The sequence below is a fragment of the Ciconia boyciana genome, chromosome 9 (genome assembly GCF_034638445.1).
Source record: "Ciconia boyciana chromosome 9, ASM3463844v1, whole genome shotgun sequence".
NCBI lineage: Eukaryota > Metazoa > Chordata > Aves > Ciconiiformes > Ciconiidae > Ciconia > Ciconia boyciana.
In genome coordinates, this window is record NC_132942.1 from 42734865 (window position 1) to 42760453 (window position 25589).

At 45.1% G+C, this 25589-nt stretch overlaps 1 protein-coding gene across 2 annotated transcripts; it reads left to right on the forward strand.

Annotated features, from left to right (window-relative positions):
* The first annotated feature begins 4 nt into the window (after positions 1-4).
* On the forward strand, positions 5-21028 carry KLHL36 (kelch like family member 36). 2 transcript variants are annotated; one of them, XM_072873561.1, is made up of 5 exons: positions 5-371; positions 4654-4735; positions 8641-9714; positions 10555-10712; positions 17624-21028. In XM_072873561.1, exons 2-5 carry the CDS (start codon positions 4676-4678, stop codon positions 18177-18179), a joined length of 1848 nt encoding a protein of 615 aa, XP_072729662.1. In that variant the 5' UTR covers positions 5-371; positions 4654-4675; the 3' UTR covers positions 18180-21028. The 2 variants fall into 2 exon arrangements, with proteins under 2 accessions (XP_072729662.1, XP_072729661.1); XM_072873560.1 differs by lacking the exon at positions 5-371 and adding an exon at positions 3844-4383.
* The last annotated feature ends 4561 nt before the right edge of the window (positions 21029-25589 follow it).

Here is a 25589-nt window from a genome sequence, read left to right on the forward strand (position 1 = left end):
CGCCCGCCCCGCCCGGCCCCGGCCCCGGCCCCGGCCCCGGCCCCGGCCCCGGCCCCGGCGCGGGGGTTTCGGGGTGATGCAATAGCCCGGGGACGGGGGGCGGGGGGGCACCTGCCTTGAGGAGGCAAAGCCGGGGCGCCGGCCGGGCGGGGGGGCGGGGGGCTCGTCCCGGCGCCGAGGGCCCGCCGCAGCGATGCGTTGCGCGGCCGCTGGTATTTTTCCAGCCTCCCGGTGCGCGTCTCGCCCCTGACGGGCGGGAGGAGGAAGGAGGGAGAAGCGACGCGCAAGATGGAGCAGCCGCTGCCTGGGCGGCGGGGCCGGGAGCCGGGCCGGGCGCACGGGAGGTAGCCGAGCAGGAGGCCTGAGAGCAGGTAGGCGAGGGGAGGGCGGCGGGCCGGCCCCGGCCGGGGGGGCTGGAGGCCGGCATGCGGGCTGTGCCAGCCGGCCCGGCCGGGCAGCGCTGCCGGGGCAGGGGCAGGAGGCGGGTAAAGCCTCCCGCTGCTTGTGAGACTGCCGGCGGGGAGCATCGCCCCGCACGGCCGCGGGTGGGAGCTGGGCCCCGTTCCCGTCTCCATCCGTGCGGGCTGGCCCGGGCCTCTAACGGGTAACGGGGTCCGTGAGGGTGACTTTGAGTCGTGACGGCTCGCTGCCGCTCCAGGTGTGTGTGCAGGCGGCGGGTGCCTGTGTGCGTGCGTGTTTCAGAGGGAGCGATCTCCCCCTGCTGGGCTGCACTTCCAGCACTGCGAATTAAACATCTAAAACCGAACCGAAGTCGATACGCTAATGAGAAATGCGGGGTGTAAGGCAAAAGGATAAGGGTTGTCTGTAAGAACGCACTCCGGTCCTACGTCCACAGAAACAGAGGCAGGTCCCTTGCTTTGCAGAACTCGGCTTGAAATAAATGTCACCAGATGTTGTAGTGCCCAAGGACGCGAGTTTTAAAAACCAGTCCTTGTACGTGTTAGTGGGTTTCTACCCTAAACCCTGGGGGGCTGGATATTGCAATTTTAATAAAAACTACATTCCGTGATAAAAAGTATCACATTTTGTTTCTTTTAAAGTTTGCAGTGGGATGTTATTTATTTATTTCACGTCAATATGTTGTAAATGCAAAGTCTGAACAGTAAGAAACCTCATTACCACATACATCTACTCAGTGTTTCCAGACATCTCGAGGAACAAGATCGCCAGAGCATGTGTTAATTGCAAGACACATCATTTACTGCCATACAGTATGAAGCCCTAATCCTGCACGAAGCTTCTTCCAGAGAGTCCTGAATGACGTGAGGTTCCCTGTAGCGTCAGGGCCCAAAACGTGAGCGTACTGCTGCAGTGCATCTCTGTGATGTAGATGAGGTCATGGGGAAGAGAGAAAGATATCCGAAGTCGGTACAAGTGTAGGACACGGCATCTGGGTGAATCACAATCTCTCTGCAGACTGCAGGCTCTAGATGACAATATAATCACACATCGATAGGGCTGAATTTCTATCGATTTTCTTTTGGAACTGTCTTTAGGAACGCTTTTTCTTTTTTAAAAGCCTTTATGCTGACCATTATCTGCTCATAATTTTTTTTTCGTAGTCTGCACTTAGCATCCTTTGGCACTACCTTGCTGTTGTTTGTACCTGTAACAAGTGCTGGTTGTCCTTGTCTCTTCACGCTCGTTCCTCAGCTCCTGATGTTTCCTAGGGGAGAGGTGGGTGACTGAAATGTCATTTCCTTTAGAAGGAGAAAACCTCAACCTTGTTTAGGTCTCTGTGACCCAGTGGCTGGAGTGTTTGAATTATTTTTTCAATGTGTTCGAGTGTTTTGTGTTTTGAGTGTTTGAGTATTTGCATTAGGAACTTCAAGCCTCACACATTTAAGTGCCAGATTCAAACCTCAGAAATACATGCCTTCCTTCTGGGACCAAACCTCTTCTCTTTGCTTCTCTTCCTTGTCTTTGACACATTTTCATGGATTTTTTCTTTTAACGCATGGAGGAATAAATATTGTGCTCAGTTTCCTCAGGCTGTAACTGGAGAGGGGAAAAAAATACCTACTTTTCTGGCTTCGGTGAGCTCTGATTTGCTTTTCATGTGGGAGTTTTGAGACCTCCACCTTCTGCACATGGGTCTTTGCTTCCTGTGCAGGAAGATGTCACTAGCCTGGCAGGAGCATCTGTCCATCTCACAGGAGTCCTCGGAGAGGAAGCACAGAGAAAGTGAACGGATTTAAAAGAGGACTGATGGACTTCCTCAAAAAAGTGTCTCCAGCAAGCATGAAGTCTTGGATATCTGGCCTGACCTTCAGCTGTCTAGACTGTACTAACGAAGTTCAGGGTCTCAAAAGATGTGGAGGGAGCTGAGCAAACAGGATGGTTCTGCACAGCCATGGTCCCCCAGGAGCCTTAGCTGTTCTCCTAAAATATACTGCTAGTGCCTTGCTCCCGTGGCCTTTTGCCATCACACCTTTTTGCTTCTTTTCTGCTCTTTCTGTATGGCTGTCCTCAATCCTCCTTCTCCGTCTCTGTCTTTTCTGGGCAGGAGCACAGAAAATAATGGAGAGAATAATACCCTCTTTCAGGAAGAGGCTGCTGTGAATTCACGGATCACAGTTAGCATTAGGGTTGTCAGCAAAGTAGGTTTTTTACTTGGACAGTCCAGCAATTGCAGATCTTTATCCTGGGTCTCCATGGTCACAAGGGCTACAGGAGAGACCAAAGCTAGCAAAAATGCTTCTCATCTTCAGATTGATAATCGATTAGATTAGTAGAAACCCATCATTATCTCCGGTTTCTCTGGGGTGGCTGAAGACCAGACACAGCCAGCCGAATGCTACTGCCCCGGTGCCGGAGCAGTTACCTGCAGCAGAGGGCTGGATGACAGCTGGGGTAGGTGAAGGTGCTGACATCCCAGGCAGCCCTGGCACACTCCCCTTGTTTAAAATACGGCTGCTCCACGCTGTACACATCGTCTTCTGCCAGCAACAACTGCCCCGTCACCATGTGGGACACGTGTCCAAGCCGGGCTGTCCTCGGTGAGAGCAGATGGAGCTTGGACGCACACACAATCTTGCTGGCTTCTGCTGCCCTGACGATAACCTCTGGAAGATACCCAGGAGTGCTGGATTAACAAAGGGGTATTTTTACTAGTAGTGTTTTAGTGAAGACCATTGCACTGAAATGGGACTCGGTGGGGTCTGCATACAAAGTCTTTGCTTCTTACTTCATCCCTGAAGGAGGGATACTGTCAGTCCTGCTGTTCACCAAGGTGGTTTTTATTAACTTGCAAGCCTCCTGGGCCCTAACAGCAGCACGCATTGCGGAAGAGGTGCCAGCTGCAGGCTAGGCATTTTTGAGGTCAGATAAGAGACTGAGGTCATTTTTTCATGTCCAGGTAAGCAAGAGGAGACGGTGACCGGGCTTCTCGCTGTACCTTAATGCGCACACACACACACACGCACCCCCCTGCACAGTTTATCGCTGTTTTACAAAATACCACCGCCAAGTATCCCGCGCTCGCTGTAACAAACGCCCCTGACAGGGACGTAGCGATGGCCCTGGCTGCACCGCCATGGATGCCAGCCGGGCCCTGCGCCTCCGGCCGTGCACTCCTCACCCTTGCGAGCATCATCCCCGGCCCGGCCTGCCGGCAGGGAAAGGCCCCGAGCCCTCCGGGGGGGGGAGGGTCCCCGCCGCCGGGCCGCCCAGCCCAGCGGCCAGACAGCGCGGGCCCGGCCGCCATTTGCTCTCGGCGGGGCCACCGGAGGCGCCGCGGCCCGGCCCCGCGGCACCTCCCCCGGCGCCGCCGCCCGGCCCCGCGGCCTGCCCGGCGCTGGTTCCCGCCCCGCCTTGGTCCCTCCCCGCTCCCTCCAGCCGGCATTTCCTGGGCCGGCCATGGCGGCGGCGGGCCCCGAGGCGAGGCCGCCTGCCGCCCGCAGGGACGCCGCGCTGTGGTAACTCCGCTCCCGCCGCGGGGGACGTTGCGGCTGCAACGGCCGGGGGGCGCGGGCGGCCGCGAGCTGGTTGCCAGGCCCCTTCCCCGGGCGCCGCTGCCGCCTCCCCGGCTCCCGGTATTTGTGGTTGCTTTGCTTTTTCCCCCGCTTTTTTTCCGGCTAAATACAGGCTGTGGAAAAGCGCAGCCGTTGTGTAGCTGCCGGAGGACGGGCCAGCTGCCGGCGGGGAGAGCGGCGGGCGGAGGATGCGCTGCCGCGGCGGGTCCCCGCGGGGCGCGGGAGCTGCGCGGTGCGGCCGCCCGCGCTGGAGCTCGCCCGGGGCCGAGGCGCGGCCCCGCCGCCCCGGCCACAGCTGCCCCGTGAAGGGTTTGGGGCCCAAAGCGTGGTCTTGCCGGCGATGAAAAGGAAATGATTTTAGCTCTGGCAGCTGTAGCGAGAACTAGCAGTAAGTAAATAACTTATCATCAGTGGTCTGCGCGCTAGTCTTTGATTATACCCTAGGATCCGCCCGACTTGTTGACACAACCAAGCACTAGTAACACGAGAAAACAACATCAGGGAGGGGAAAAAAAAAAAAATTTAACTCAGACATTCTCAAACTGCAGCGTAGCACGTGCAGGTCTTCTTAATTGTGTTCTTTATTCAGCACAATCTGGTTTTTAGCAGGCTGAAAGGATTGGTATGCTGCTAACATCTTTCTTCGCTTTTGTTCTAGAAGTACTGCAGATCAGCCTGTCATGGAGGGAACCAGGCAAACCAGGATTTGTCGTCCACACAAGATAAGTGAATCCTCAAAGGTTTGTAGATTTTGTGTCGCCTACCAAAAAAGCAAGTTACAGAAATAGCCAGAAGGGGTGTAAAAGCTCTCCTTTAGATGGACTGTTGTGGAGGAATGTGAATATTCTGAGCTTTTAAAAAGAGCTATGAAAATGGTGGTCTACCTGGTCAAATATTCTTGATAGAAGAAGTTGCTACCTAGTGATTAAAAAAAAAAAAGGCAGCAGCAGCAGCAAATGGGCATCTGCTCATCATGACTCATAACTTAAAAAAGAAACCCACATCATCGCAGCGCAGTATTTTCTCTACACCAAAAATTCAGTCATTAAATGCAATGTGTATATTTTAGGAATTTTTCGTACTGATCCATCTCATAAAATCCAAGGTAGTTACAGAAGCAAATCTGGGATTACTTTTTAGATGTAGTCTTTGTTTTGTACAAGACGGGAGTCTTGATCCTGCCAACAGTAGTTATTCCAGTGAAGTTGAGATGTTTTCTTAGGTTTGTGAGGTTAATTTTCTTTGTATAGAATCTCTGTCTGCACAAACACATTGATTTTAGTTGGGAATCCACGGAAGTCCATCTTAGGTAGCTCTTTATGCAGGTCATCAGGATGATGACCTAAGATTTATAAGATGTTAATATCAGCTGTAATTATTATGTTCATTTTTTTTCATAGAAGTGTAAACTGCTTTTCTGTTCTAGTGCAAGCACTAGGTTACAGATGCTGCAGAGCAAGTACCTTGTACTACCAACAACAGCTAGGAGAGAAAAACTTTCCAGTGCCTGTATCTGTCTTTTCAAAGCTGAATGAGACAGATCTCATTTTCGTTTGCATCACTGACAAGTAGTGGTACTGCATTAACGATCTGAAAGAAATTAGATCTTTGAATCCAAAAGAAGTTAAAATACTGCTCTAATACAATTGATAAAAGATAAATAGGACTAATTTTTAAATGCATCCCTACCAATATAATCTTTCCCTGAGTGCTGATCCTGCCTACCATTTAAATGGTTTAGTCTGAACGTAATAATAAGTCATCACACTAAAAATTAATTAACTTGACAGCATTGTTTTATTTTCTTGCTTAGACAGCAGCTGTCACTGTCTGTTAAACTTAGAATCACTAGATAATGCTAAAGCTTTTCTACAGAATATAAATAGCTTGAGAAAGATGTTCATGTTTAGTATAAAATTAGTCTTGGTTTTGAAATGTGCAGCTATCAGCTTCTGTGATTTGCTCACTGAATGAATGAGCTTGCTAAGTGGCTGAAATATGTTGATATATTCTGAGTCCATCCAATGCCATGCGTAATGATTTTATGCTTGATTTCTGAAGTAGCAGCAGTTCTACATGGCAACAAGCATTTTAGGAGTACGAGTTGTCGGGCGTATTTGTGGTCAGGATTACGCTGCTGACTCGACAGCCAGCTAAGTAAATAGGGATCTCTGGCAAATCTTATATTCTGGTGTAATCTTGTTATGCACGGTGGTGGTATTAGAGAATATTAGAGAGAAATGATCAGCCAATTTACAGAAACAAGAGGGAATATGTTTTTGGTTTAATCCAATAACTGTTCCCTATCAGTCAGATTCAGAAGAGGGTGCTGTAAGAAGTTAGTTATTGTCTGTTCATCCACTGTCCTTTATCATAGTTGCCATAAATGTGTGGTTTCTTCTTTGCCATATTTATTCTTCTTCCCACCTCCTCCATCCCTTGGTCTCTGCTTGGGCTCCTGTATGATATCAGCATTTCTCAACCTCAGAAAAATGAAGAGAAAAAACTTTACAGTCCTTAAACCCGGTATTTTTTTTCCTGTTACAGATCTCTGGCAGTTTTATTTCTTAGTGGAAGTTACTTTGTTGTCTATGCCATAGATCCCTTTTTAAGTTCAGAGATATGATGAGGCAATAAGTATATGGCAAATTAAAGAGTTTTCGCCCAAGAAACATATAATTATTGAAGCCTCTTCCCTTAGATTGGTTTAACTCTGTACACTTGCACGTACAAAGTTATTCCAACAGAAGGCTTTTTGGCAGCTTCTTCTCCATTGTTTAGGAAAGAGCGTAAGCAAAACTAAAGAGAAACCACTGGGATATCATGCTAAGAGCAGCACATTTGGCTGTTAATTTGGGTCTCATCTTTGGCGGACTGCCTGTCGCTATATCACCGACTGCTGAGAGGCAGACGTGGGAGGCCAGGCTCCCAAGGTTGGTATTAGCTCGGGATGACTGGCTGCCATCACGTCTGGACAGTGGTGAGCTGCGCGCGTTAATCCTGGTTATCTCATTGTATAAAAGTAGGATTACCAAATTATGTACACAGAATGCATATCTAGAGTGAGGGTTGCATGCAGGGGGAAAAAAACTTGGCTCTGGGATTTGAACCGTTCCCATCCAGGTGGGTAGAGCGGTGGTCTCACCGTGGTTTAACCAACCCATTAATGGCTTAGCCAGACAGCAATAACCGTGTGCTTTCTGTTTGGGAAACCAGGAAAGGAACGGATAGTTAGGATTTCTAGGAAAAGCAACAGTTTGGTGAAGGAAAGGTTGAATGCCTGAGAGGCTTGAAGAGACCTCAGGTCATCTGTGTGACTGTTTTCAGTGTAGATATGGATTGAGACATCTTTTCAGGGTGTGACTTCTGGGAGTGCAGTCTGAGGGTGTAGGACTGGGCAAGACCCCGGGTCCTACAGCCAGAACTGTTCAGAGCTAACTTAGGTACGATACAAAGACGTGCTTCCTTTCCACCTCCTTTCATTTCTCTTGCATGTTCTTACAGGCTCTGCAACTCTGCCTGTTTTGGATTTGGTAATTAGAGTTCTGTATTTGCATTTAACTTAACCTGGCTTTTATTAAGAGGGATCACAAGGTAACTGACTGTACTGTCAAGCATTCCATTCCTCTGGAAGGATGGTCCTAAAAGCTGCGTCGCTTGACATACTGGGGTGACCAGCCCCTTCAATACGTGTTCTGCAGGACATTCAAGGGGTAACAAAACGTTTCCATTTTGGTTCTTCTTAAGACTGGTGACGTGAGTCTGTGAGAGAAGGCGAACGCTGGTGCCTCAAAAGCTCTGTGGCGTGTACAGAGGTGGTGGGACGAATGTCTGGACCAGAGGGATCCCAGAAGGGCACTTAGCAGACATGTTCCGAGGGCATTTTCCCCTTTCTTTAAAAGAAAAATATTTAGTCGTATTCATTAAAACAAAACCTACCTCGGCTTCTGGAAGCAAGTAGAACTCTTATGGGAATAAGTTATCCACATGTGCGGCTTTGCACATAAATAAACAGCTATTATTTTTGAATGCAGTGTGTGTGCCTGGAATAATATGGAAAGAAAGAAAGAAAGGGATTTTACCCTAACAAGCTTAGAAATGCAGAGTTCTGAAAAGATTTAAGAAGGGGTAGCTTTCAAGTAAGCACTAACCCAAACAATACATGGGCTGAATGAAAATTTGGCATACAGCTGCATGTCTCCCACTCCAAGTATTTAGTGAGTAGCTTAGTTGAGAAGAACTCTGTAAGGAGTCAGTTGAGGGACAAGAAAGGAAATGTCAGCAAGATATCTCGAGGACAATGAGTGGAAGAGTTTCAGAAAATTGTGCCTGTATAAATCATCAGGGAGGAGGTTTGGATGCAGCATTGTGGAGGAGGTAGGAGTAAATTATGGGGGAAAAAAAAGGGGGGGAGGAGGAGTAGGAAACAGTAAAAGTCTGCATAGGCCTTTCAAAGCAAAGGTGAGGAGCTTGGGCTCGTACTATGTTGCTTGCCAACTGTTTCAAGATAGAATTTACTATAAATGTGCAACACAGGTAAGCTTTCTCAGTCTCGTGTACGACTACATCTAACAGGAAAATGCTTTGTGCACACTGAAATTTATCTTGAAGATAACATCTGCCTGATACTGTTTGTTTATTCCAGGTGTACAGGTGGGATGACCACTCTAGTCTAGTTCTTCAGAGCCTGAATGAGCAGAGGCACCGAGGCCTCTTCTGTGACATTGTCCTCGTGGTGGACGAACAGAGAGTCCCTGCCCATCGGAACCTCCTCGCTGTTTGCAGTGACTACTTCAACTCTATGTTCACCATTGGTATGCGAGAAGCCCACCAAAAAGAGGTTGAACTTTTTGGAGCCTCTTATATCGGTCTCAAGGCTGTGGTGGATTTCCTTTATGGCAGTGAGCTGTCTTTAGATGGAGGCAATATCGACTATGTGCTTGAAACAGCTCACCTGCTGCAGATCTGGAAGGTGGTTGACTTCTGTTGCGAGTATCTGGAGAATGAAGTCAGCGAGGAGAACTATTTGTACCTGCAAGAGCTAGCCTCTATTTACAACTTGAAGCGCCTTGACTCCTACATTGATTCTTTCATCTTGCAGAACTTCGGCACCCTGTCTTTCACCCCAGACTTCCTGCAGAACATTTCCTTGCAGAAGTTGTGCCAATACCTGGACAGCAGCAACGTGCAGCAGGAGTGTGAGCATGACTTGCTGCAGGCTGCCTTGCAGTGGCTTACCCAGTACCCGGAAAGGGAGAATGAGGCATACCAGGTTCTGGATAACATTCATTTTCCCTTGATACCTAAAAGTGATCTCCTCCATCGAGTCAAGCCTGCTGTCTGCTCTCTTCTTCCCAAAGAAGCAAACTGTGAGGGGTTTATAGAGGAGGCGGTGAACTATCACAATAACGTCACGGCTCAGCCAGTGCTGCAAAACAAACGGACAGCCCTGCGGACCTGCGAGGAAAGGCTCCTCTTTGTGGGTGGGGAGGTTTCCGAACGGTGCCTGGAACTGAGTGATGATACCTGCTTTTTGGACGTCAGAAAGGGGCAGTGGGTAGCAGAAACCCCTCTCCCAGCCAGACGAAGTCACCACTGTGTTGCAGTCTTGGGAGGCTTCATCTTCATAGCCGGAGGCAGCTTTTCAAGAGACAATGGAGGGGATGCAGCTTCAAATCTCCTATATAGGTATGATCCCCGCTGTAACCAGTGGATAAAGGTGAGACTTAAGCTGTATTATTTCTCTGTTTAAAGTCCTTAATGTTTAGAGTGTTTTCTTCTTTTTGGTGGAAGGCTATTCATTAGAATAGCCAACGCAGCAACACTTGCAAATGGAAATTCACGTTATTTAAGTTGAAAAAGCAGCTGCTTGAATCCGTTGTGGGAATGCTTAAGTTACACACACAGCAAAAGAGTTTGGGGCAGATTTTCAACTTCACTTGGGATTTGGGCATCTCATCTGTGAAATTTCTGGTCAGCATCCACCTGCAACTCTTTAGATTGCTTTTGGGAATAATGCTAGAATGGACTTACAGAGGTGATTGCTTAGTTCATCTTTCTCAAGCAGTAGCACATATAACTAAACCAAAACCAGGTCTGATGTAAAAAGAAAACGTCTCCGACACTTGTCAAATGTCTCTGTGCTAAATGTCTCTTAGAACAAGCCATTCACTTCCAGTCCTGCTGTAAAACCCTGCGACCAGTGCAGGTTCTTATATGAACCAATCACCTGTGTGGTTCAGTTGTGGTTTTGAGTGATGCCAATATATGTTTCTTGCAGAGTTTTGGAAGGAGGCCCATGTAACACAAACATTTATAGAGTAACCTGTCTCTTGGATGCTTCCTGTTGTCCCCTTTTTTGAAAACGAATGCTATGTAACATGCTACTGCAGAAAACCAAAAGTATTTTATGAATACACTGGTCAAAACCCATAGCTCTTCTTTCCAATTAAATGAGAAGAAGCAACTATCCTGTCCTCAGACATGACTGTACCTTAAGTCAGCTTGCTTACCAGATGTTTGAAGATGTCAGCATGTTGTTTGGTTTTTTTTTTGACAGGTTGCCTCCATGAGACAGCGCCGAGTAGATTTCTACCTGGGAGCTATTACCGACATGCTGGTAGCTGTTGGTGGCAGGAATGAAAATGGGGCACTTTCTTCAGTTGAGACCTACAGTCCTCAGAAGGATTCATGGTCCTATATAGCAGGCTTGCCCAGGTAATAGAGGTGTTTGGAAAGTTATCCTGTGTTTGAAGAACGGTAGTAAAGGAGCTTGTGTGACTTTAGCTGATGAATGGGTATCCCTAGAAGAGAGGCAAGGGGGATATATAACCCACATGGTATCAGCAAGTAACAAACCATGTCATCATCTGGTATTTGGGCAACCATCTCTTCCAGGCAGTGTGCCTCAGGTCAGCTTGATTGGTTTTAATTTTTGTCCTGAGGTGCCTCTGAAGGATGGGAGGGAGAGCTCTTGTGATTTTGCTCTACTATTCTTAAAATATTTTTCCTGAGGTCACTTGGAGTTGAATCTTTTCAGAGGCACTGTTTAGATCTTGATCAAAGGCTTTTATAATTTATTTGGCCTTACTTTGTCACCTTGGTGTGATTGTTTTCCTTGCAAGGTGTTTTTCTCTGTTTGGGTGCTCAGGTTGGCTATTACAGATAAACCACGTTTACCTGTATTGCAAATAAATAGCCCCGGCAAATGCAACCTCTTCTTTCGGTCCAAGTTAAAACTTAGCTGCTCTACTTTCGAGAGGCTTTAGTACTGCAGCTCTTCTTGTAACAGCAGCACAGGACATTGCTAGTATTTTGAATCAACGTTTGAGTGGTGACTTTGTAAGAATGGCATTTCATTTGCAAACAGCTATTCAGATTTAGTAATATTTCACATTATGGAAATTACAGGATTATTGGCTATACAGGTGGTATTTTCATGATGTCTGAAACCTGCAACTTCAGCAGCAGTGCTTGCTTTCTTAGTGGCATCATGAACGAGATACTTACAATTTTATTTTAGAGTTCAGTTTCTTTTCCCTTATTCCCTTAGCTGCAGAGCCATAGGCAGCCAGTGAAGGCAGAGAAGCCTGTTGCCCAATTCTATTTTGGGCAGGTGCTGCAATGCGAGTCTGATCCAGGCTAACAGCTGGGCTTGAGTGCTCTTCAGAAGCAGGATGCTTTTTTCCGTTTTATTTCTGCTCACATAGGCAGATCTAGCAGTTGAGGCTAAACACCACAGTCTTTCTTGGGAAGCTGTGTGTGAGAGTATCTTCAGTTCCTAAGCCCTTCTGTTAATTGGGGTGACCTGTGAGATCCCAGTAACGTCTCATAGAAATTGTTGCACAGCTTTTCTTTTTTTTTTTTTGAAACATTTTTCAAAGAAATGTAGATGTGACCTGACTGCCTTGTAGGTTGTTAGAAAAACACCCACCTTAGAACCAGTATGGATTTCTTTTTCCCAGCATGTAAGTGGTCCTGGGGAAGCTTGCAGACTGTAAGCTGTCCGAAAAGGGGCAGTTTTTCTGCATGTTCCTACTGCTACCTGTGTGTTGGCTTTGGGAATTTTGCAGCTGTAGCATTTAAAAGTTAACTTTGATGGGGGGGGGGGGAGGGGGGGGTGGTGGTGTTAATTTTTTATTAGATTGCCTAGCTGATCCACTTTAACTAGGCAAAAGTCCCCCTTATGGGACAGACCCCACTTACACTGACTTAGCTGGTTCCTAAACCTGCAGGGTTAGGCTGTAGTACAGCGACTATTTTAAGTTATTGCTGCATCCCAAAAAAATAGTTCTGCATCCTCTCTTCCTGCCTGCTCTGTCCTCATCTCATGCTAACTGCCCCTTGTGCCAGCTCAGGTGTTCGTGCAGCTGCATGGTGAACTAGATAGTTTCCCCCTTTTCCATGTAGCTGCTCTCCTGCATGTTAATATGTCTTTAGTTAGATCTTAATGGACACTTTGTACCTTCAGATCTTCTGTCTTTTCAGCCCTCTTTCTCCTTTTGGAGAACTCTTGCGTTGAGCAGTATATTGTTTGCAACCACCGCTTTTCTGCACAGAAGGAATAAAGTTAAAAGAACTTTTGCAGAAGGCAAAAATCGGCACAGAGGCAGACAACAGAAAGAAGCCTTCTGAATGCTGGGGCAAGCGAATGCTTGAACTCAGAGAGATGTGGCTCTGGCAGGTGTGGGTGGCTGCTGGAAGGGATCTGGGCAGTCCTTTCCTGCTGTACTTCAGATGGATTTGCTGACAGCAGAGGAAGGATGAGAGAGAATTTTGTGATCTGTTCAAGACTAGAAGAAAGCATGTTAGCTACAGTTCCTTCTGTGCACTCCTATCTTCCCTTCAACATACTCTTGATCTGATCTCTGTTTTCCTCCCCGGCACATGCTTTTGTTCTTCAAACTGATTTTAGTTACTGTTTTTACCCAAATAACATCTTCCCCAGCTCTATTCTAGCAGCAAGTAATTTCTCATCACAGGAGGAAATCAGAAGCTCCAATCCTCTGCTTCCTGATTGCCTGATCAGGCAACATGTCCCAGTGTAGCTGCCTTGTTTCCTGCATTTTTCTGTCGTCTTCCCTCTGAAAAGAAAATGTGCAGGTTTTTTGTCCTCTTGGGTGCATGGGCACCAGAAGCAGGCTCCCTGCCCGCAGCTCTGGTGTTGCTTCTGACTGCTCTAAGCCAGCAGCTGCCTGGAAGACTATTCCCTGGAGTGATAGGCACATGTTGAGGTCATTCTGGGTTTGTAGGCTTGCGTAGTTCGATTTGAGCTGTGCAGGGTTGGACTCTCAGGTTATATTTCTTACAGCTTCTACTCTGAACATGCAGGAAATGGTTTCATTTTTTTTTTCTTCCCAAGTGTTATAGCTTGCTGTCTGTGTGGAGATATTCAGGGGAAAGGCAGTGGTTGCGTCCTTGAATACATGTGCTTCCTGTCCACTGCCAAATCCTGTGTCCATGTTGCTGTACACAGGCACAGTCATGCTCCTCTAAGGAAGAGCTTTGCAAGCTCTTTTTTCTCTCTTCTTCCCCCCGCCCCCTTCCCACCCCAATGTGGTCAAAACAACACGTTGTTTTCCCTCACCGCTTTCTTGGAAGGAGCTGAACTGTTTTGACTGAAATAATGCTGTCTTACTGAAGAAGAAAACACAGCCTCTTGAGGCAGATGCTTAACGTGGAAAACTTCAGCCAAGCTATCTAAAGGGTGGACCTGGTCCAAGTTTGCTACAAGTGAATTTTGCCTGACTCTCATTAGGGTCCTTGGTTGTGGGATACCTTTCCCATTCTTCAGAGAGGTCCTATATTTTTTTCACCATTTTCCCAGGCTCTTTGGGAGCAGTTGCTGCCATAGTTTCTAGCCCGGAAGGGAGCAGCGGTGGCTGACAGGCTTGGCAGAGCAGAAGTTGGTGCAATGTGTTGAGTAGACCATGAAAAAAGTCTGCTGCAGACATCGGTGAAATTAATTGAGCGGCCCTAGGTTAAAGTTTGGCAGAACAACTGAAAGCAGTTGTATGAGGAAATGTGTTGGAACAGGTTAACGAATGATGGTATCTGCTCCGCTAGTTGTGTCATGAATAATCGCAGGGTTGCAACAGGTGGACACCGAGATTCAGAGCAACCACAGCTCGCCTGGGCTTTGGCTGGAGTAGGGGATTCCCAAAGCTTTATCGAGTTAGGCCAAGTGTTCTTCTGTTTAAGAAAATAAATGGTAGATTTTCTAGCATTTACTGAATGGTTTTACTGTGTCAGCAACTGTAATTTTTGCAGCATTGTATCTAGGTAAGTCATTCAAAATCGGCAATTGGCTCTAGCAGATGTTCTGAATCGAAACTTCTCTGTCCTTAATGCCTCTGTTTTTCTGGCCGCTCTTATAGATAACGCTGCCAAAACGCTTGATGCTTTCTGTTGGAGGATGTCTGGACCCACTGTATTGAAGTGTGCTGTTCTGTTGCATGTTTAGAAATGCCCCTGTTTAAACCACAGGGTTTGCAGAAAGGCTTCTTATTGATTGTTTTCAATTTGTGCATTATATTTCATGCAGTTTGCTATTAATGCGAAGCAGGGTATGTGCAATTTTGGATGAGCTCTTCAGGAGTCAGGCAAAGTGAAACACCTCTAGTGTATTTCAACGGGTAATCTCCCCATATTGGAAAACAACAAATTGATGGTCGATTTGATGCTTCAAATATGATTGCCTCTTTCAAATTACTCTTGCAGCTATTGCTGTTCACTAGACATACCCATTGATTGAAGCAAAAAGAAAATCATCAGTGTTTTTTCTGTAGCTGTCTATGCTAGACTGCTTGCATGTGCTTGAGAGAAAATGTCTATTGCTTGCTTACTTGTAGAGAATTCTACTTTTCAGTTAGTGTAGGAAGACATTTAACCTGCTTCTCCAAAGGTCACTCAAATTTTTCTTAACTTACGGGTTGTTTGGGTTTTTTTCCAAATGCTGAATGTAACGTGATTGCTGTCAGCAGTACAGTAACCCTGGGCTTTGCGTTGGGTTCAATGTCATTGCACTCTTCTCCTTCTGACTCCTCAAAACTGTGTTATCTGACAGTACCTCCACAGTGGAGTACACTGCACGTCCTCCAGGTAGCTTGCTGGTTAGATGTGGGTTTAAAATCTAGTGCAGTTTGAGAAAGGAAATGAATTCAAGTTGTCCGTCCTGCTTCCCAAATAGGTAGTCTACTTTTTAAGACCCATTCCTGTGTATATAGAGAAGCAAAGACTCTAGCAACCAGACTGGGTGCCACTGGAGACGTACACTCCCAGTTCTTGTCCGTAAGAGACCACAAACAAGGTAGAGCAGCATCTATGTACACTATACCTGCCATAGCATTTCTGGGAGGTGCGAAAGCTGGAGTGCATGTGCTCAGGGTATTTCAAGTCTATCATAGAATCATTAAGGTTGGAAAAGACCTCTAGGATCATCGAGTCCAACCGTCAACCCAACACCTCCATGCCTACTAAACCATGTCCCAAAGTGCCACGTCTACAGGGTTTTTTTAACTCCTCCAGGGATGGTGACTCTACCACCTCTCTGGGCAGCCTGTTCCAATGCTTGACCACCCTTTCAGCAAAGAAATTTTTCCTAATATCCAATCTAAACCTGTCCTGACGCAACTTGAGGCCGTTTACTCTCGTCCCATCGCTAGTTACTTGGGAGAAGAGACCGACCCCCACCTCACTACACCCTCCTTTCAGGTAGTTGTAGAGAGCGATAAGGTCTCCCCTCAGCCTCCTTTTCTCCAGACTAAACAATCCCAGTTCCCTCAGCCACTCCTCATAAGACTTGTGCTCCAGACCCTTCCCCAGCTCCGTTGCCCTTCTCTGGACACACTCCAGCAACTCGATGTCCTTCACCAGGAGCACCAAGCATGAATTACGTGCTTCCATGGTTAGGCAGATGGTGAGCTGTGGAATTGTTGAGTTGCCTTTTTGGATAAAGTTCATAACTATGCCTTAGTCCTCTCTTTTTTTTCTTTCTTTTTCCTGAGTGGCTAAGAAGCAGTACAGTTCTGAATTCATCTCTGCAAGGTCTCCAGGGATGGTGCTCCAGCCCCTGTAGTTGAAAGGTCTGTCCTCGTCACTCAGCATTCTTGGACCAAGTGTGTCAAGAATTTTTTCTGTTTCTCATAGCAGGAGCCTGTTAAAAATACCTGATTCAGACACTGGTCAGGGATCAGAAGCTTTGGTAGGCATCTAGAATAATAAACATCTTTTGGCTTTTCTCAGAAGTGTTGTGCTTTCAGGGTAAATGCGGGTTTTCTTTTCTATTCCACCTTTTCCCTTGGCACAAAAGTGTTTGGCACTTAGGTGTGTGGAAGAAGTTATGATACAGTTTGTGTAGCTGAGAGAAACTATTACCATGTGAAATAAAACCATCTCAAGGTTGTATCCACATTGAGGTTCGAGCGTGTTCAGGCATGGTTCAAAAGCATTCCAGGCTAAAGTAATGCTAACGTAGGTTTGTCTGCCATAGAGGTTGGGTTGTCTTGAGTCCTTGACTACAAAGGATGGTGGTAGAGGCTCATGAGTACACCATGAGTATATTGCTCTGCAGCTCTACAGGTATTAAATTCTTTGGGCTCTTTGTACTGGTGTGTGAGCCAGTTTGTTGTGGCTGGTGCTGCAGCTACATCTTTTGACACCTCCTGCACCCGAAAAAAGGAAAAAAGGCGTGTGCAGGAAGGGTATGTTCAAAGAAGCCAAGGCTGTCCCTCGCCTTAGCATTCCACTTCTAAGAGCTCAAAGGGGTTTGGTCAGGAATATCCTAGTGTGAAGTTAACAACAGCCTCAAGAATTATGTTTGTGGTGGTTTTATTATAGCTGATCAAAGGGGTTTTCTCTGTGCCCTGTGGAAACAGCATGCATGATGTTGGTTCTACCATCTCATTTTATCTTATTTCAAACATGGACTCTGATCTATGATTGACTGAGGTGTGTTGCCTTGTCTTGGGGTGACCAAAGAAGTTATCACCTGTATAGCAGAAGTGGTAGAGCAGATGGATAGCTCATGAAAAGGACACTATGTGTATCGTGACTGCAGATAAACTGGGCTGTGAACACTAGTGGGTAAGAAATGTGATCTGTGATCCTGAAGCTGTGGAAGGGGAAGGCAGCAGTAGTTTTCTTGTTGGTTTTTCTTGGTTAATCGCTACTGGTAAGTCTGAAGAGGTATCATGATTATTTCCTCTTTCTGTCATAGAAACCCTTGCTGAGCTGTGGATTTTTTCCTCTCTGGCCCTCTCAGACTGATCCAACCCAAGCACTGGAGCAGGAAAATGGGAGTGAAGGCCATGCCAACTAGAGCAGGATGGGTTACTTCTGTTGTATGACACACTGTAGAGGATGCCTTAAAAAGTGATTGTCATACCTTAGCGCTCTGTAGCGACCAGGTATGAAAAGGATGCCTTAAAAAGTGATTGTCGTACCTTAGCACTCTGCAGCGCAGGGTGAAGCAGTATGAATAAGAATAGTTACTGGGTAACTAACAGGATTAGGGATTCTTCTGTCTTTAGTTACTGTTTATTTTTTAGTACCAGTCCTTGTTGAATGCTTGTGTGTCTTGATAAAATCCGTGAGTACTAAGTCGGATCACTTTTGTTTGCCTGTCCTAGGTTTACCTACGGCCATGCTGGAACAGTCTACAAGGAATTTGTGTACATTTCAGGAGGCCATGATTACCAAATTGGCCCCTATAGAAAAAACCTGCTGTGTTACGATTACCGCACGGATGTTTGGGAGGAGAAGAGGCCAATGATCACTGCCCGAGGGTGGCACAGCATGTGCACCTTACAGGACAATATCTACTCCATTGGTGGCAGCGACGACAACATAGAAACCATGGCTCGTTTTGACATTCTGAGTGTGGAGTCGTACAGCCCTCAATGTAACCAGTGGACCAGAGTTGCTCCTCTGTTGCAAGCAAACAGTGAGTCAGGGGTGGCAGTTTGGGAAGGCAAGATTTATATCCTTGGAGGCTACAGCTGGGAAGAAACCGTCTTCTCCAAAACAGTCCAGGTTTATGATAAGGAGAAAAATAAGTGGTACAAAGGGACTGACTTACCCAAAGCAATTGCTGGTGTGTCTGCATGTGTCTGTGCATTGAAACCCAAAACAGAGGACAAAAAGAAAAAGACGAAAACAAAAAAACATCAAGATCGAGGAAGATGACTACTTCTGGATAACCACCCTTTGATGGTGGACTCCAAAAGGACCTTGTATTTAATCATTTCTATCTAACCTTGATTCTTTCTTTTCCTTTTTAAATGGGGGGGCAAAAGGCATCTTCTGAAGCCTCAGCAAACGTACAGTTGAATGTGGTTTTGGGATTAAGCTCATGTTTAAGGTAAAAACAACAGAAGAAACCAAAAAAACCCCACCCTCCTACTATATAAGGGGTGATAGGGCAAGAGAGGTTATGCTGCTCTCCTGAATGTTAAGGCTTAGTCTTTTACTTCTGTGGTTCATGGCATTTCCACATACATCGTATTATATCAACATTTTTAAAGTAAGGTTGAATCTGTGGCTGAGACGATAATGTCAAGGGGGAGGAGGCAGAGTCATAAGTGTCTGGTTTGACGTTACAGAGCAGTTCAAAGGCGTTCAGAAGCAACTGCTAAGAAAAAATGAAACGGATCTTAGATATTGTAAATCTTGAATTTTTGTAATGTTAAATTTCATTTACAATACATTCTTGAGTTGTTAGTATCAGATTTCTGGAACACATGAGTGTTCAAAGAGGATATTACTTCTGGTGAATGCAGGTCAGATCAGCTTGAAGAGCAAATAACTCCACTGTACTCTTAAGATTAAGACGACCTTACTATGTGGCTAAAGAACAGATGGGATTGACTTGGGCTTGGATTGATAGCATTGCGAACTGCAAAATCTGGGAAAGGTGAGATGACTTTTGCATCCCTTGTTGTGGCACTTTTCATATCTAAACACAATAGCAAGTTTTTCTTGGGCTTTAAAACATACCCCAGAATGAGGGGGAAAAATCTATTGAAGAACTTGCAAGAAGATTTGAGGATTTGGATGGAAACTGTACAATTTGCCTTGGGCTTCCAAGCAGATGGAACTGATAGAGCTCACTGCAAGTTTGGGGTTTGCTGAATAGGGTAACGGTGGGGAGAAGTGGCAGGAGGATCCTTCAGGTGAACTTGAAACAAGATGTCCCTCCCCAGCCCTACCAGGCTGTAGAAGCTGGGATCCACTTCGTTTAACTCAAGCCTCACAGTGGTCACGGCTAGTAGCCAGTGTGAGCAGGGGCCCATACTAGACTTGTCTGCTGTCAAAAAGCTTATTAACTGAGCGTGATTAATTGGGGTTCAGTAATCCTGCAGAACAGCAACTTGTTTTTTTTTACCTGAGCTAATAGCTCACACTTTCCTCTTTTCCCCCCCCCCCCTTCAAGTTCAAAATGTCTTTTCATGAGAGTAGCCTTTTCTGATGGGCTTGGTGGGGACTCAAAGCCATGGCTCATCAGGCATGCAACCGAACACCTTCCCCAGTGAGAGAGGTTCAAAAGGAAGAAACCCACAATATACTCAGGACTGTGTTTGGGATCCAGAGAGTGGGACTGAACTGAAAATCATCTGTTAGATCCTCTGTGTCACACTATCCTCTGCATACCAAGTAAAGAGATTTCTGACCCAAGCGTTAGTCCACCCTCTACAAACACAGCTGATTCTGCTGCAGATACTAAAATTCCCCGACTGTCTGGCCAGCTTTCAGGCATTCACCCTGGGGCATTTTACACTTACACCTCTGATTTGCAAGAAGTCGATCACCAGCAATCTGATACAACCACTTCAGTTATTGTAACAATGCCGGGCCACAGATTAATATTCCTTCTTCCCAAAAGAAATTTTTAGAAAGTTTTTAAAAACGACTTTTATACTTTTTTATAACACATTTTGCTAACTCAGTCTCTCGTTTGCCATATATTATATTATTTACTATAGAAGCTACTGCTCTGTAATTGTGACCCCGTTGTTGCCGTCAGGAGCTCTTGGATCTTTTAGTCTTTGCGTAGTTGCGGGGATGCGACGCAGCTGTTAGAGCAGCATTTACATTCTCAGCATTGTCAGGCAGTCAGCTATCATTGTGACTAGCGTGTGGCCTCTTCCCCCATAGTCCAGCTCGCCAGACTTGCTAATAAACACGCTTTATTTTCAGCTGTTGGGGATCTGCTGAGTGGATTTCAAGGGCTTTGGTTTAAAGTTCTGCTGGGGAACTGTTGAGTGTTGCTGTTGTTTCTTCCACAGTCCTTCTTTCACATCTCCCTTATGCACCATACCCATGTATTTCAGATTTGCCTTTTTTTTATCCATCTGGTGTACGTACAGTTGATATCCTGCTACCCGCCTTTTGTTTTTTTCCCCATCTGTTTACCTCAGTAATTGGAAAACACTAAAAAAAACATTTTTGCACTTAGTTTCATTTGAAGCTCTTGTAAATTAAAGAACTCTTGGGTATATTGCAAGAACATATTTGTATTGAAAGAGGTACCTCTGAATAAATTTCTGGAGTGCAAGGAAGTTACAGGTTTCTTCTTCAGTGCTAAGAAAGGATTTAAGAAAACTAGTTGAAATTAATTTTGTGAAACTTCTTGAGGTTTTTTTGGTGTTTAAAAAAAAAAAGCCTCAGGAGTTAGTCTTTCATTTGCATTAATGGATTTGTTTTAAAGCCTTTGTACACTGCATGAGGTAATGGTTATTCTTTTTTATCCTAAAAATAAAAAAAAATTAAAAAAAAACAACAAACAAAACCAAACATGTTGGTTATGACATACTCATTAATGAGTTGTTTGGGGTTTTTTATATCTGAAATCCTTGCTATGTTGACTGACAACTACTTAACTTTTTCGGACATTTTCATGTGTAAGTATAGAACAAAAATTTCAAACATTTGCTTTATTTCTGTTAATGGGTTGCTTGTTACTATATCCCCCCTTTTAATGTGTTTATGTATTACATTAATGTCTGGAAACAATAAATCCAGTTTAGAATATTGTATTCATCACCGTCTGACTTGAGTGTTGATTTAATTGAGGTTTTCCTTTTTGATAAATTGGAAAGAAGTAATTCTGTAATTATTTTTAGATGGCATTGGCAATGGTGGAAACATTTTAATAGGCAGAAGCTAAATGTAACAATATGAACTAGAAATATAACTTACTTGGCTAATCCATCTTTTCTGCATCGTGCTCCAAACCAGACAGTCAGAAATTACTTTTTGCATTTTTTGCAGCTGTGACAAAAGACCCAATCCAGTTTACATAGTGGTTTCAAAGACAGGATTTAATGGGAAGTAGATGAACAGAGTTATGACTTCATAACATTCAACTTAATTGCGTAGGCAAAATATAACCTCAGCACTCATCTAAGTAAGCTTTATTTTTCCCGGTCTGTTTATCATCCCTTCAAAAACATGCCATAGATGAGTATGGGACATCTCTCATGTTAGTGGAGGTCACTGGGGTATCGTACCTGTTGTTGCCATAAGCATTTTTCCATTATTAAAGGAACAAATGATTACCATTTGCACCTACAAGACCCACGGTAGTAAGCATTGCTAAAAGCACAGTCTGGCAGAGTGCCCTTTTTATATTTCGGCTGTTGTGTACCCAGACGTGGCTTATCATCACAGGGGAAGTGTTAGTAGATAGCACACGACGCTTGAAAGTAACTTGAGCTCCTAAGTGTTGAACTGCTTAGTGAAACGGGTCTGCTGGAATTCTGCAAAAACGAAAGGGAGAGTACGTATGAGACGAGTGGATTTCTGCTTTGCTTTTCGTAGTGCAAACAGCCCTCTCAGCAAGTCATTAAGATGGGTAGAGAAAAAGCATCTCCTGCTAGTCTCTGCTCTTAGAGATTGGAATCAGGCTCCCGCACCTGTACCTGCCACTTCCTTCATCTGTAAGCTTTGTAAAACATTCTACTTCTTGTCAAGAAGCATAGCTCGCTCTTCCTGCCCTGGGGGAAAATAACTACTGCTCTACCTCATTTTCAAAAAGGCTCCTATTGCCAAATTCTGAGGAAAGCTTGTTTTACCTGACACAAAACAGCTACCAAAAACCTCAGGTTTTCTCTTCCCACACTTCCATGCCTTTATCTTGGCATCAGCATGTCAAGGAGCTGCTGCCTGTAACACTGATGTTAGAGAACATAAATCCCTCGAGATACCCTGAGGAAAAATTACACCGTGGTGTGAGATGCCGTTGTTTTGAAGGCTTGAGAAAGAAGCTGGAAATATTTTTGTTCTCAAGTTGAAATCTTAAATTCAGAAAAATGTGCCTGAGTGTCTTTCTCCGCATGAGATCAGACTGCTTTCTTCCAAACACTGCCATTTAGGATTCAGTATTCTTAAGTGATAGTGTCTCATGTCTAGAGAATTTAAATAAATAATTTAACCTTTAGCACTCTTTCTGAGAAGCAATTTAGCTTGCAGGAAAAAAAGTCTCGATTCTAATTGTGATTCTTATCTTGCTGATGTGTCTTAATGAAGCTCTAACCAGTAAGAAGTTTCTATGGAAAAAAAAAAAAGGCGCAACAAACTTTATATATTATATTGTCTGGGTTTCTTGTCATAATTCGGTTCTCTTCCCACAAATGTAATAATGAGTGAGAAGCTAATTATGCCTTCACGAACTTACAGCTTTGAGTTGTCTTACGGACCAGGTCAGGGCAGATGCATCCACATCCAGATGGAGATGTTCTGTCACCGCGCTGTGCGAGTCAGAGCAGAGACAAGCTCCAGCTACTTACAGTTTCCTTCTCCCTTCTGGTAACCCCACTACTGAGAGACACACAGCCCAGCAGCGGGTTTGTTGATACCCCACGCATTTTTTTTTAGCATCACATAGGCTCTTTATGGAACTCAGAATAGCTTTGATAAAAATTTGCCTTTATCATGATGGGTTTGGTGATAGAACGTGAAAGGAAGGTGAGATAGAGACTTGCGGGTTCTTTTGAGACTGCAGCCCTAAAATAGACAATTGCATGAGATGAGAGAGGCCGTGTTTTTAAGATAAGGATGAATAAGTCACAAATAATTCAGCCAAAAGGTCTGCATAGATAATCGAAACACAGAACATACTGAGTCAAGCATCCACATGATCTACTAAAGGCTTGTCCAGACTTCAAATTTGTTTCAGGTTAACTTGAACTAGGCCATGCTTAAGTTCCTTCCATTGACAAATGAAATGTATTTGTTACAAATTTTCAGCAAATTTAGGACTATGGAGTTTGAAGTCAGGTTTGCCTTAATGCATTTTTGGAATGAAACACCTCCTATTGGTGTCCTGTGCTGCTCTGCTCTACCTGCTTCTACCTGCATAACCATTCCTGCGCTGCTGCCGTCTCTACTTCCCGTTGTAAACACCGGGATGCCTGTTGCTGGCCTGTGCAATTTAGGCCACAGAAAGTTCAAATGTTATTCTGCAAGTTTGTTTCATACTCAGGGTACTCTGAAGTATGAGGCTTTAGGAAAACCTCAGGAGTGACTATCCAGCACAAGCAGCTGTCCAAAAAAGAGGTTCGACAAGAAGGACCTAAGCAAGTTCTACAAAGGAAGGAGAAGCACTTTATCGGGGTTGTAAAAATGTTTTATTATAACCACGAGCAGCAAAAGGGACCTCCTTCAGCAGTGACTTCTGTTCCTTCTTCATAGGCACCACATCATACAACAGCTCCTGTGCCCCCACGACCACGGTGAAAACAGCTCGATTTACCTCTGGCAAAGTTCACGGCGTCTCTGTGGTCCTTGCGCTGGAGGAGCACTGTCGCAGCTGATTCGATGGACCATGCCAATGACATCTCCGTGGACGTTGACCTAGAGGAGGCTGGGTTTCTATTGAAAACTTAAAATAGGAGGAGCCAATTGACCCACGAGCAGAAGTCCCTCCCTGAGATCCAACCAGGGAAGATGACCGCTGCGTGTAAATACTTCATGGCAGGCAACGGTGTGGGTGGAGTGAAAAGAGCTCCCTCCCCGACACTCTTCGTGTGCCATTACGGGCACGAGGCTGGTACCACTATGGTCCCTTAGACTCCTGGTGCTTTAAATAATATTGCTGTTTTTTCTCTACACAGCAGCCACCTTAGCTTTCTGTGTCTCGGTCCCCCCAAAACACAGTATAGTGCTGACTGGTTTTTTTCTTCCCAGTTGAAGCTCATTACCAGAATGACTGGAGAAGTAGGAGAGCCCTTACTGTACCTAGAAACTATTGGGATAAAAGTTCTGCATCTCTGAAGAAAAAGTCTTGAGAGCTCCTAGAGGTCTTAGCACTAGGAGGAAGCTTTACATGGCCAGCAGTAAACCTTCCGCAGTGATCAACCGGTTCTTGCAACGCTACAGGAAGAGATTCCCTTCTGCCCCTGAAAGAACAGATGTGTGGGTCCCACCGGTTAATTCAGAAAAGTCAGGTGTATAAATCCTTCACCTCCTGGGCACTGCCATGAGCACAGGTCTTATGACCTAGTGAAATCATGAGGAGTATGGTATGGAAGGGTGAGCCATTCCCAAGCACTTTGCATTTTCGATAGGATAAGAACAATTACAGTAGCGACTGGGAGACAGCTGACTCGGGAGTCGTTTATTCAGCTCACTAGCTAATGTCAGACAATCCTGACTTAGCTCCATAGCCTTGTTGATCAGTTCACAAAATAGCTAAGTCAGTACCGTGTTATTAGGAACATTACTGCGTGCATCTTAAGAACGTGGATACACAGGAAGAAAAATACAGCACCACTTTTTTACAGGCGGAAAAGCAACATGTTGTTTGGGAGCTATAAGTCATGGCCACTGGCATGAAGGATAGAAGAAAATAAAACTGATTTGTGCAATGCAGTAAGCAGTAACGAAATTAGACCACTACAAATGGCAAAAATGAATGATGAAACAGAACTGAGGTGGAAACTTTCCAGCAGGTAAGTGTCTTCAAAGCATGCCTTGCAATAAACTTACAAAACTTACATTATTACAAAATATTGTGGTAAAATGTTAACAGACTTTACAATGAAACTGTATTAAGACAGGATAAAATTGAAGGTGTTTCAAGCATTGCTGAACTACGAGACAGTGACATCCTTTCTGCCCACGTCAGTTTTCACCATCAGCTTCGGCTTTCAACAGCACTGGCATTTGAATTAACTGGTTTTCAGGCGGGAGGCACTGTGCTCATTTGTATTTTCAGCCATTTGAAGGGGCAGCCTTTCCAGCAAAAACAGTCAGTTTACTTAGGCAGTACTGTGGGCAGAAGGGAATTTTGCCTTCAACCAGATGAGCTACGTAAGGGTTTTCACTCCATTATTTACCTTGTAAATTAGACTCCCATGGGGAGAGGGGGTTTCAGATGTTTGAAATGCTGTATGCAAAAAGCCTATACATTTGTCTCCCTTTTTTATTTCTTTCTTTTAATATTCAACAGTCATTTTCACTGCTAGTTCTCTGCCTTAGGACAGAAGAGCAACACTTGCTAGAAACAAAAGAAAGGGAATGGCAGCAGGGTGCATCAACTAAAAGGACAGAAGCTGATATAGAAAATAATTTACTGTCATTCCTTCCCATTACTGT

Coding starts and splice junctions, on each gene's coding strand:
- KLHL36 (XM_072873561.1), top strand. CDS start 4,676: ATGGAGGGAACCAGGCAAACCAGGATTTGTCGTCCACACAAGATAAGT. Junction 4,736..8,640: donor AGATAAGTGAATCCTCAAAG/GTTTGTAGATTT, acceptor TGTTTATTCCAG/GTGTACAGGTGGGATGACCA. Junction 10,713..17,623: donor TATATAGCAGGCTTGCCCAG/GTAATAGAGGTG, acceptor TGCCTGTCCTAG/GTTTACCTACGGCCATGCTG.